The sequence below is a fragment of the Apis cerana genome, linkage group LG1 (genome assembly GCF_029169275.1).
Source record: "Apis cerana isolate GH-2021 linkage group LG1, AcerK_1.0, whole genome shotgun sequence".
Taxonomy (NCBI): domain Eukaryota; kingdom Metazoa; phylum Arthropoda; class Insecta; order Hymenoptera; family Apidae; genus Apis; species Apis cerana.
The window spans coordinates 6,864,982-6,877,236 of record NC_083852.1 but is presented as its reverse complement, the minus strand read 5'-3'; the positions used below and the strand labels follow the sequence as shown (position 1 = coordinate 6,877,236).

Genomic DNA, 12,255 nt, shown 5'->3' with positions numbered 1-12,255 from the left:
TTTAATTAAGAGAAAGTATTATAGAAGCTACGAACTCGGTTAATAGACATCTGTTTCCAAACATTATTTAACCGCTTCTTTACTATTACGATATGAAAAGTTAAGACGACCTTCTTTTCTCTCTGTTTCAGGTGAGTACGCGAAAGCAAAGAGGAGTAAAACGCGTGACGATTTAACGAGAAGTGAGTTCTTATAATAGTAATTAACCTCCCCGTCAATTTGATTAATCAATATTACCAGGATCAAGGATCGATTTCCTCCTAATTGTAATCACCGACGAGATGCTCGGAGCATCTCAACGTAAATTTCAAATTTAATATCGATTAACGCTTTGCGCTCTTCGAGCGATATTTTCGATCCGACAACGAAAAAAGGGGAAAAAAAAAATCGAGCGAAGGAGAGTATCAAAATCGAAGGAAAAAACGTTCCCTCCTCCATAACGCCGACAAATACTCGACGAACAAGAGGAGGAGGAGGAGGACGACGCGAACAAGAGTCGAGGGAGAGGGGGAAGCCATCGACGTTTTTCATCGACTTAACGAAGTCGTAAAATATAGTAGTGTATAAAGTTGGGGCAGTTGTTGTTGTGTAGTAAAGCGCGGGACGAGCCGTGTGTGTACGAAATTGCCGAGCAAACAGAGACAAGAATGCAAGAGGCGCGGACGGTGGGCACGGTGGATACGTGTTCGTAAACACGCACGCGGGCATACAACCGTGGCTCGTACGTGAGGATCATACACACACGCGTGGGTAGCGAGAATACGGGGAAGAGGCGAGGAGAGGCGGCAGCTCGATGCATTATTCAGCTCGGTCAACCCTAACTCACGCAAGACGCGTCCTCATCCACCCTAGGCCACATTTAGAATAAACCACGCTAACTACCGATGGACGAGTAAAGTATCTCAAAGAGAGAGAGAGAGAGAGAGGAGAGACCGTAAGCCACTCTACGGCCGTCCTCGATATAAACCTCTCCCCCCCCCAAGTTTATCGATGGATCATCCTAACTATGCGCCAACGGATCCTCGCAACTTCTTGTCAAAAAGTTCTGGGGATTAGTCTACTTAGGATGTTCGATTTAACGCAACTTTCTCTTTTGTTTGTTCTTCTTTTCCCCTCCGTGGAAAATAAGATAATCGCGTTCGAGAGGGTAAATACGTGTTTTCTTCTTCTTCTTACGTAGTTTATGGAGAGGTTTATTGGATTTTTTTTTTCTTCTTCTTCTTTTTCAGTTTCGAGAGAAATTCCATTCGAGAGAAATACGAAGCGCGACGATTCGAAGGATTATGCGAATTGTTGATTATAATTCAATCTCGAGTGTATGGATATAAATGTAAGAGTGGGATGAAAATAGTTTTTGCAATATATAAAGCCATTTTTAAATTCGAAACGTTGTTTCTGAAAGTCGAATGATACAGAAATGGATATGTGTAATATTTATTGCGAGTTTTCCCATAGATGACACGTCAAGTTCGCTTGTTCCCAACGCGGTATCTTTCTATCGTGAAGCTGCTTTTAAAGCGAGCAAAGCGAGCCTCCTCTATGAAGAAAATTAAGATCGCGAGCGCAGAGTATTTCATAAAATTTATTACTTCAGAGATGAACTCGCCGCATAAAAATGATAAAAAGTTTGCACAAATGTTTGTCCTGTCTGATCTTTTTTTTTTTTTACGATATATTGATCGATTTACATCCATCGATTATCTTAAGAATAATTCTCTTAGATATAGATCCAAGATTTTAAGCTCTTAAGATCTATTTTTTTAATAGACATAAAATATACAAGATTTCTCTTAAAATTCGAATATTATCCCAATTCTGGTATAATAATAACAAGAACTTGCCGATAGTTTACGAGAAAAAATAAAAAAAGAAAAAGACACGTCTCCGTTGTTTATCGTTTACACGGTCGAGCGTGTACATCGTAAGGAAGAATAAGGATGTCGGAGACAAGTGGAGTTTCAGAGGGTGGTTAAAAAGTCCTTTCGCTAGTCGAAGTCTGATTCGAGGGTGGTCAGACGAATCGAAAATGGGTATTTGGTATTCCGAGTACGCTACAGCCGCTTTCCTTTTTCTTTTTTTTTTTTTCCCGCTCATCGCACATGCACGCCAACTATCTTCCGATCATTCGAGAGATCCTCTCCCTCTGTGTCTCTCGTCTTCAAAGCGAATAAATATTTGCGACAACGGCTACGAAACCGCGAAACCTCTTCCATAAAGCGAAATAGAATCACTACTTGCCTGTCCCGTTAAACTCTCGTTTACCCTCTGGAAATCGAAAATTCTGACGAGTTATTTTGACTCGTCCTCGAATATATCGAATAAATTTCCCCTTAATTCAACGTCGATAGAATTATATCACATATATTTATTCGAAATCGGGGATAAAAGAAAATATGGGGAATAATGGAACAAGGGAAAATTCATCGCACTCGATTCCATTTGAAGGAGCGAGGAACGAATACATTGGCTATTTCTTTTTTTAATTAGCAGTTCCCTCACGTGAAATTCCTAAAGCAATTTCTTAGCGAGTTAACACAAACAGGAGGACGGTTCGGCGCAAGAGACTTCGATTTAAACCAAACTCGCGGTAAACATTCGAGTTCCCTCAACTTTCCTTTCGCGAAAGCGTGTCCTCTCGTCGTCCTCCTCGCGGCGGAGGTCGCGGCTCCGAGACGAGACGAAGAAGAGGAGTCGTTTTCATCATTCCCTCTCCCTCTATCCACCTTCTTTCCTTTATCTTTCAACCCCCTCCCTACTTTTTCCTCCTACCTTTTTTCCACCCGCCGCCATTTCCTCTCTGTCCTTCCCTCGTCGTCGCCCGGCTCCTCGTAGCAGCGAAGTATCACAAGTTCGGCCTTCGATTTGGTCGCAGGTGGGGGAGGAGGGGAGGCGAATCCGCATCAAACGAACCGATTGCAGAAAACTTGTCGTCGAGAGCCCGACGAGATCCTACTTCCCATCCACCCCCGCCTACGTGTTCTCTTTTTACCCCTTCTTCCCCTCCCGATTGTCCTGGTTTTATTCCAGGCCATTGCCCCCGTCGCGTCCTTCCTCGCGAGACGCCACTGAGGAGAAGGGGCCACGAGACAGGAATCGAAAGATCCTGAAAGGATTGGAGAGAGAGAGAGAGCCGCCCTTCGATCACCGGTTTGCGGCCGCCCAAGAAATTGCTGTATTCTTCGCGCCTGATGGTAAATGGCCACGGTTTTGTCCATCCGTTTTCTTCTTCTGCCAGCTCCTCTTAGCACGGCCTTCTATCGTCCGTTGTATCCGTTGCCAGTCGAGTAGATCGAGCAACAATATCTCCAATCAACTCTCGGAGGAAGATTCGACGAAAAATTAAATCGTTAATTTATTAAAGCGGGAATAGATTCGTTCGTGGGATGATTTCATCCCCCTCGTTCTTGGCGAATAATAAATTTTCAAGATACGCGAGGTAATCGAGACGAATGAAATTTCGTTGTTTGAACGAAGGAAGGAGATCATCGTTTCCCGATTCTTTGTTTTTACAGGGATATATACAGGGTGCAAAGAAGCGGAAATCTCTGAACTTTTGGGGATCATTAAGAGGAAGAGTGCCAACTCCCTGGAAAGTTTTATCAGTTTATTCGGGGTAATCTCCCCGACGTTGAATTAATGAACGTCTCGTGGCTCCTTGTTTTGTCACGTGGTTTCCCGGAAGAAGGCGAGGCCTCTCTTCACCCTAACGAGAAACAACACATTTCCCGTGCCAGCGTAATTTGGAAAGCAATAAGAAACGGTCTCCTTTATTTCACCCTTTAATTCGCCGATAAATCTCTCGCCATAGCGCACACAAAACTTTACGAGGGTGTCCGTGTGAATAATTGAATTATATACCCGTATTCAGTCGGTTTTAAATTGCCGCCTACTGTATATTGTTGCCAGATAAATTAGACACGCCGCCGTAGTTTCCCCCACCTTTGAAATTACCAACCTTTCGTAACGAAACCACGCTCGCGATAATGGGTATAAAATGTCACTTTCACATTTGTCACCAACCTTAAAATCAAGGTTTATGGGCCGTATTTCGCCCCGCGCTTCGATAAAGAATTTTTAACAAGCTTCATAATTGTCTCATATTATGAAACGGTACGTTAATTAAAAGTTATTACGATACGGGAAGAAGACACGTGTATGATGTGCTCTGATATATATATATATATAATAAAGTATATTCGAAATATCACATCTTCCTTCCCACCTCTCCTATTCCGTCAATCATAATTCCATTTCCTCTCTGTGACTTGGTATTACATTCTCGAATTATCGTCCGTTCTGATCGAACCTGATTTTTCGGAATCGATAATTACACTTTTATTCTTATACTTTTATTCTCTCTCTATTCCAATCGTTCGAGCAAGTGGAATAAAATCTTTCTTCCTCTTACGTATCGCGGAGGAGGTAGCAGTACAAAATTCACGAGTAATAATCCTGGCTCAATTGAATGAAATGATAATTGGATAATTTTCTTTTTTTTTGAATCTCGAAGACGGAGAGAGAGAATTTTGAAATTTTCGCAGAAACGAATTCGAGAGACAAGAAGGGATTGCAATGCGAGGAGAGACAATTTTTCGATGCAAACTTTTTCGAAAAAGTTTCCCCGAATCCGCGCCTCGAATATTTCAAAGAGAGGAAGGAAGGAAGAAGAGGTGGTGGCTCCGTGGCTTTCGTCCTTCAGAAGCTTCACAGGGCCCGTTGTTGCCGATAACATCCTAACATCCTTCAAATCCAACGAGGTATACACACACACACACACACGAAACACGGCTGAAAGGGGAACACATCGACTCGGGTCCCGCACACCGATGCACATCTCAAGCCGTGCCCATCCATCTTATACACGCGCCTCTGAAGAAGTTTTATTCTGTACGTTTCCAACCCTCCAGCCCATCTTCCTTTGCGCGATAACGTCAGCCTCCGCAACTGATTGTGAGAGAAGGATGTCGCGCCCTATACGAAATTTCCTTCTACGTTTCGTTCAGGATCATTCGAGACAACTTAAATCTTCGGCATCTTCCTCTTCAGTTCACACCAATGCCCCTTTATTACATCATTTTCTTCCTTTCCAATCTCTTTTTCTTTTTTTTTTCTTTTTTATTTCCCGATAACACTGATCGTGTCCTCTCTCTCTCTCTCTCTTTCGTTCCACGCTCTCTTTCGTTCCACCCCGCCTCTGTTCCTCGCTTTTCATTGTTTTTTCAAAGAGTCGAAGAAAAAGGTCTCTCTTATTCCTCATTGAATAATTCAATTTCTTTTCTTTTTTTTTTTTTTTTTCTTTTAACTCGAATAGAGAAAATAAGAGAAATTGGAATAGTCCCCCCCACTCCTCACTCCCTCCTCCGAGGAATGATCGATGCATGAATGAATGTGCATGTATGGAAATGCAGGACTATGGAAGTCGTCACCGTTCCAGGAAAAACCCTTTCGTATTTACATATTCGTAGATTGCTTCACTTAAAATCTGAGCACGATACAAAAGCACGATAGGGATAATGGTTCTTACATATGTAAATCGAAATCAAATTACCTTGCTGGGGAGGAAGGGAGAAGACACACTCGAAGGAGTTGAATGGAATGTTGAATGACGGCACAAAGACGCGCGCGCACACACACAAAAGATTACAATATTACAAGATAAAGGAATAAAAATCGATCGAATCGAAACGTATTTCAGGAAAGGAACACTTTTCACGATTCGCTCTTTTCCGATTTCGCATCGACTCGCTCGCTTTCCCTTTCATACACGGGGAACAATCATATAAATATCGGCACACCTCCTCATTCTTGCAGAGATCATCCTCTATTCTCCGATAACACGATATATTCAAGAGGGAGAAGGAAAGGAATAAAAGTCTCAAAGCCTGTGCTGCTTCTCCAATTCCCTCCTCCTCTCTCTCTCTCTCCGCCAAACGAACTATCCAACAAGCCCCTCCTCTATTTCTCCATTCTTTCCTCGACTGCATTTGTTCCTTATTAGATATTCCGTTTTATTGAACGAGAAGCCTAGAGAAGCCTCCCTCCCTCCTTCCTTCCTTCCTTCCTTCCTGACGCCCTTTCTTGCATCTTCTTTTGCTTTGCCCTGGCTACATACGAGGATGTATTCCACCTCCTTTGCCCTCCACTCCCCCCTTCCTCGTGTACCCTTCGATCCAGCGAACGCGCGCGCCTCTCGTCCGCGACATCATTTTATTCCGCGTCTCGAATTTCAAACGTTATTATTCACCCTTCCGCGAGCCCCCTCCGCGAATCTTAGATCTTTCTCGTCGAGCATTTCCGGTTAGATGCGCACCCGGAACCCATCCGTCCCTCTCCCTCTTCCGTTCGAAATGTTCGTTGGAAATGTTTCGCCTGTACGCCTCCTGTCGATTCCATCTCGTCTCTTGCTCCTTCCGTTTCGCCTTCTTCACGCGCGGGGAGGGAAAATTTCTTTGTACATTCGATCGAAGAAGGAGGGAGGGTCAGAAGTGTATTTTGACGAGGAGGAGACAAAGCCACCGGTTTTATCGCCCGAGTTTTAGTTTTAGTCGATCTGCTCCTACGAAGATTAATATGGATGGAGAATTTGACGCACCTGTTTTTCTAGAACGTTGAAGAAACGTGACACGAAAAATAAAGATAATAATTTTCTTAAGCGGATTTCTTACGAAAGAAATATTCGATGTATCTCATATATTGCATTAGACGAGATGAAAATATTGAAGAGAAAGCGGAGATAAAAAGTAAAAAAAAAAAAAAAGAAAGAAATAGCACGTGGTTTTCGTTATATCGGGCGAACGAGAGAGAAAAATCTGCGAGTATAATATAATGTCGATCACAAAGGTGTAGAAATTAAAGCGTAATATCGTATTGGAAAATATAGGACGCAGTTACTTTTTTACTCTACTTGGGGCAGAAAGGTAAAAAGAAAGGAAAGAGGAGAAAAGAAAAGAAAAAAAGAGGAGAAGAAAAAACCGACATCCTTCCTGTAATTCGAAACGATAGAACACTTTTAAAACGTAGTTACCAGCAACAATCTCCGATAAAATGTTTCTAAAGCTTTCTCTCTCTCTCTCTATCTCTCTCTTTCTCTCTTTCTCTCTCTCTCTCGTTACTTAAGCTGTATAACGATATTGAGTGTCGCCGGCATGTTCTATGCTCTTTCTCACGTAATAAAACAATTTCATTCACGTTCAAATGAAATACCACAAACCGGGAGGAGAAAGGATCGATATCGGTATGATATTTTATACCGTGAAAGCTTCCGAGGATAGCATGTATGCACGTATATATAGCTGTTTCTAAATCGTGTCAATATTTTCGAATAATTTTTACCTACAGCTAAACGACACGCGTGTCACGTGAATGAAATGCACTTGTCGAATCGTTGAACTGACGTTCGAATAAAACGTCATTTATACGTATCCGAGATATTTCCATAGGCATCAAGAAGACTATTTCGAACAATGCTATAAAAATTCAACCCTTTCTGCGAGTCGAAAAATCGTACACGAATAATCGATATCGTAATCCTAAAATATTTTTTTCTCCCGGCTTTGAGAATGGCCGAGAAGGAAACGATCACTCTGATCGCACGAAATTGCTCGTACGTACCCTTTTCCCTCCTTGATCCAGGCAATCATCGTTCTCGAGCCATCATCCAGCAGTGACCCCACCTAGGAAGCCTTTCCCGTGTACTCACCGCGGCATTTTGTCCATTTTCCTTGATTTCTTCCCTTGCCTTTTCACCTTCGATACGAGCATTCCTCCTCAGTCGTCAATCTTCCCTTTCATATCTCCCTCTTATTCCCCTCTCCACCGGCTCTATTCCTTCTTTTCGCCCGCCTTTCCCTCTCCCCCGGTTTCCCTCTCACCTGAACGACCGATTATGTCAGTCGAAGTTAAAGCCAGCGTTTGTTTATCTGATCCCACGTTATAAGTACAGACAGACAGGCTACCGGTGGCTCCTTGGGGCGGCTACCTCTTGCGTATTCGAGGGACGGAGATGGAGAAAGCGAGATAAGAACGAGGAGTGTTGGAGGACAGAAAGAGAAAGAGAAAGAAAGGAAGAAAGAAAGGGAACGTGGAAGCGTGCTCCGTTCTGTCGCTCGAGGCGAGGACGAAGGAGATTCTCCGTTCGGAAAACAGTTTAGTTACGATGAATGGACCGAATGAATCACGCGAACCAATTAAGGATTACAGTAGACGATGCTCCGCCACCGGTATCAAGAGATAGTGCGAGCTCGGAAGAACCGAGTCCCTGCTTCTTCACGCTTGCTTAACCCTATCCGCTTTCGCGCTTAATTGGAACTCGCTAAATATATACTTTCCCGATCGGATGTTCCGTAGATTTTGTTCGACGCGTTGTAAGACGCAGCCTGAATCGCGAGAGTTGACTCGAGTTCGCCTGTGTCCATTGACCGTGTCACGTCCGAGAAAGGGGGAATGGGAACGTGCGACGATGGCTTCTATTTAGCAGTTCCTCTTCCTGTACGAAAGAAGAAACGAGGTTTATTTTCGTTGATCGAAAGATGTAATTTACAACGCGAAGTTTCTATCAAGGTAATATCGATAGCTGGTAAATTTTATAATCACTTTTGAATAATTTTGAATTCGTGATACGAGTCCATGATACATTGTATAACAAATTTTAAACCAGGTGGGTGTGTCGTTACCAATTCCGTTTGTGCGTCTAAAATCAATTTAGTTTATCCGTTAATCTGACAATTTATCTTCAACGGGAAGCACTCGTCTATGTTTTACCTCTGTTTTTATCTTTAACGAGATCGTATGCCAGGCATATTGTGACTTTAACACGGTAAAGTATCAAGCGTCTAAGTTTATAATAACGTAATTTCAATAACAGTTTCAATTTCGAATAAATTTTATTCGAAATTGAGTAATGGAAAAATGATAGAACCACAATGATATTTATAATAATAAATATAAATACACTCACTCGATCAGATTAATTTGTCACATATTTTTTTAATTCACACTTTCTATACATCACTTCAAATAATTCACGAATTGATATCGATCAATCAGTTTAAAAAGATTTTCAAAAGAAAAAGAAAAAAAAAAGACACGCGTTTATTCTACAATGTAAACTCTACGCGTTCAATACGATAATAATTTTGGTCTAATGAAATTTAATTTTAAATATAAAATTTTTCCCGCCGCTTCGAAACAGTCAGGCACAAGCTTCAATGAGAACGGACCTAATTTACCTACAGGCGGCCAGTCCTCGCGTTATATCCTCGAGCCGGTCGAGGGAAGAGGGTATTTGACGCGAGAAGCCGACACCTCTTCTTCTTCCCTGGTCTTTTCCAACGATGGCACCGTAGCGAGCACTATACGAGGGCGCGGAGTGCCGATTTAGGGGATGAAACACGGAAGTAAGTAGATTCACGTGTATAGGCCGCGTATAGGTGAACGTATCCCTGTATACGTATACGGACGGAAAACAGGATAGGGCAACGAAGGGTGGGTAAGTAGGGACGAAGGGGTAACAATGCCGACAAGGACTACGAACAGGACGAAAACGTCGACGACGACGACGACGACGACGACGGTGGCGGCGGCGGCGGCGACGATGTCAGCGACGGCGTTGACGACGGCGCAATGTCGCCATGATGTCGCACGCATGCGCAACACAGAAGTAATAGCCGCGGACTCGGGTCGAACCGGGAAGCCAGTCAGTGCATTGCCAGCTCTTGAATCGCGAACGTTCGACTTACACGTTTCTGGATAATCGCGAATTTATCCCTTAACTGGTTGTCGCTACACAGTGCCCCGTTTTATTTCGCAACGTACGCGGATATATATATATATATATACGCGAAGGGACTCGAACGTTTCGACTCCACCTCGCGGCGACTCACGAACTAATAGGTTAACGGTTTTTACGATTACGACGTTTAAGCATATTCGCTCGCTCCGTGATATTTATCGTCGTACCGGTCGAAATTAACGGCTGAGTGAAAAAACGGTAGTGTCGGACATTGGCGTGTACATGTGTTGTGCCTTCGAACGACAGGATACACCGGCTGTCTTTGGATATAGTTCGGTACTGCTGTCGTCCCCCTGGTCCCGTATCACGGATTCGTGCTACTGCATTGCACAATCGACCGATAAATCGATAGACGTGCTTTCTATCGACGATTACTATCGGTGCTTACGAAGATGATGATCATGATGATCATGATGATGGTGATTTAAGAGTGTCGTGCAGTGCTGTTGTGCAATGACAGAGAGGCAACCGCCGGTGTACGTTATAGGATCTTAAATGTACCAATTAGGTGAGTGTTATATTTATTTTGAAGATTTTTTGTACGGGAATTTCGTCGTCTATGCTATGATGACTAATAATGTATACGTTATTTATTGCGTTGTTATATTCATTGGAGCGTATGTTTTCTATTCATGGTCAATCGCGCGCTCTTTCGGTGTTTCTTGTCTCCCCACCACGCCCAGAGTTCAATTGCTCGCCCGTTGTCCCGAAAGTTCGTGTTCCAAAAGTTGACGAGCGTTCCGTTTTTAAATCGCGTGGCGCCCTCCATTCCTTTTTCTCGCGTTTCGATAATTAATGGACGACAATTATTGGTAGATTAAGAACGCGTCTTAATACGCGATTATTTATGAAATTCTTTCGAGAGGATTCAATTACTGTACAATGTCTCTTATGCGGTTAGGAGATTGTAAATTTCCGGATTATTTAAGAGTAGGTTCGGTATGTGCATCTTGGAACAATTTAAAGATTATCCGTTTGAGTAATATAGTTAGGTTATAATACGTTAAAAGATCATAACGAGTGAAGCACTTGTGATATTATTTGGTTAATTTTAAATTCATCACAAAAGAATACGTTCCATTATTTCGCAGTAGAAACACTTGTTACGATCTATATTGTATTAATTATTTAAAATTATTTAAATTAGTTTACATGTCGAAAGGTGTATGAAAATATTTTCGATTATAAACGATATCTTAATATATCATATTATTTTTTCTCGTATTAAGTGGAATACATTTACATGTGTTAAATGAATTAATATCGGGATCAACGAACTCGTATGTAAAAAAACAGATTTTATTCGCGTATTGTTAATACGTGAAAATTCAACATCAATTTTCATTTGTCAATTTTTATTAGTTTTCATCGAATATCCATCGAAAGTGAATAGCAAAAATTATTTTTGTCATCCGTATTATTTGATTTATTATTTTTAACTGTCGGGGCATTTAGTTATTTATATTTTCCAAATATACAGAATTATATTTTTCAAAATCTCTGATTACCATAAAATATATTAATTACGAGAATTTTATCCGTATTAAAATATATATTTTTCCAATATTACCTAATTATTTGAACTCGATATATTTTCTGTCATCATCAATACGGAAAATATCGGAATATTATTTTATTAAAATTACAAATTTTGAAAGCTTTACTATTAATCTACGTCTTACTTTTCCCCGTTTAAGCGTTTCGTTATTTGAAATCGATCTGCGCACATTTTCTTGAAAACAAAAATTCTCTATCCTCGTTCGTTCCTAGATAATGTAAATTCGTTTAGAAACGAGTTCGGCGACCCTCGACATTCTTGACATTCGCGTTAGAAGAAACGTCGACCTGGTGAGCGAACAAGTTCGTAGAAGCTTCTTACCTCGGCTGTTCCGTCACGTGAGAAGCTCACGCGACGACGTGATAACGTTAAAAAAACCGAGGGAAAAAGATTGATTAGAGCGTTCCTCGGCAGGATAACGAAAACGTGCTCGTTTAATCCTCGCCTATGGCGCACGATTCGGGACGAACATGTTATCAAAATTTATATACCACCTTATGAATCTCATATCTTGTCAAATTTAGAAAATTTTATCTCGCTTCTCTTCAAATTCAAATTCAGAAAAAAATTCTACTCGATTCCAATGTAAATCATTTAATAATAAAATTTTCAAACGAATTATCGTTGATATTTCCACTGATACATAGAATAATTTTTTGTTAAATAGGAATAAAATTTTTTAATTCCAATAGTTTCTAAGTTTTTTTTTTTTTTTGCAAGAAAATTTTTAACCATTCTATGCCTTAGTGGAAATATATAGTCGAGGAAACGAGTTGCCGTGACGAAATACGAAAGTAAAGTTATTAATCTGAACGAAGATTCACGATTAATAAATTTCTGAAACGTATACTTCGATCCGCCCTTGAAAATTTCCAAAAGTTTGAAATTTCCACGTATTTGAATAACT

At 41.3% G+C, this 12,255-nt stretch overlaps 1 protein-coding gene across 12 annotated transcripts in view; it reads left to right on the top strand.

The window, feature by feature from the left end:
* Window positions 1-12,255, top strand: part of LOC107994843 (teneurin-m) — a 502,908-nt gene that overhangs the window by 311,538 nt on the left and 179,115 nt on the right. For 2 of the 12 annotated variants that reach the window (XM_062081268.1, XM_062081234.1), the window contains exon 1: window positions 9,695-10,298. The exons of the other annotated variants lie outside the window; for them this stretch is intronic. In XM_062081268.1, the coding sequence (XP_061937252.1) occupies window positions 10,286-10,298 (13 nt within the window). In that variant the 5' untranslated portion in view covers window positions 9,695-10,285. Of the gene's footprint in view, window positions 1-9,694; window positions 10,299-12,255 lie in introns of those variants that run through there. 12 annotated transcript variants of the gene reach the window in all.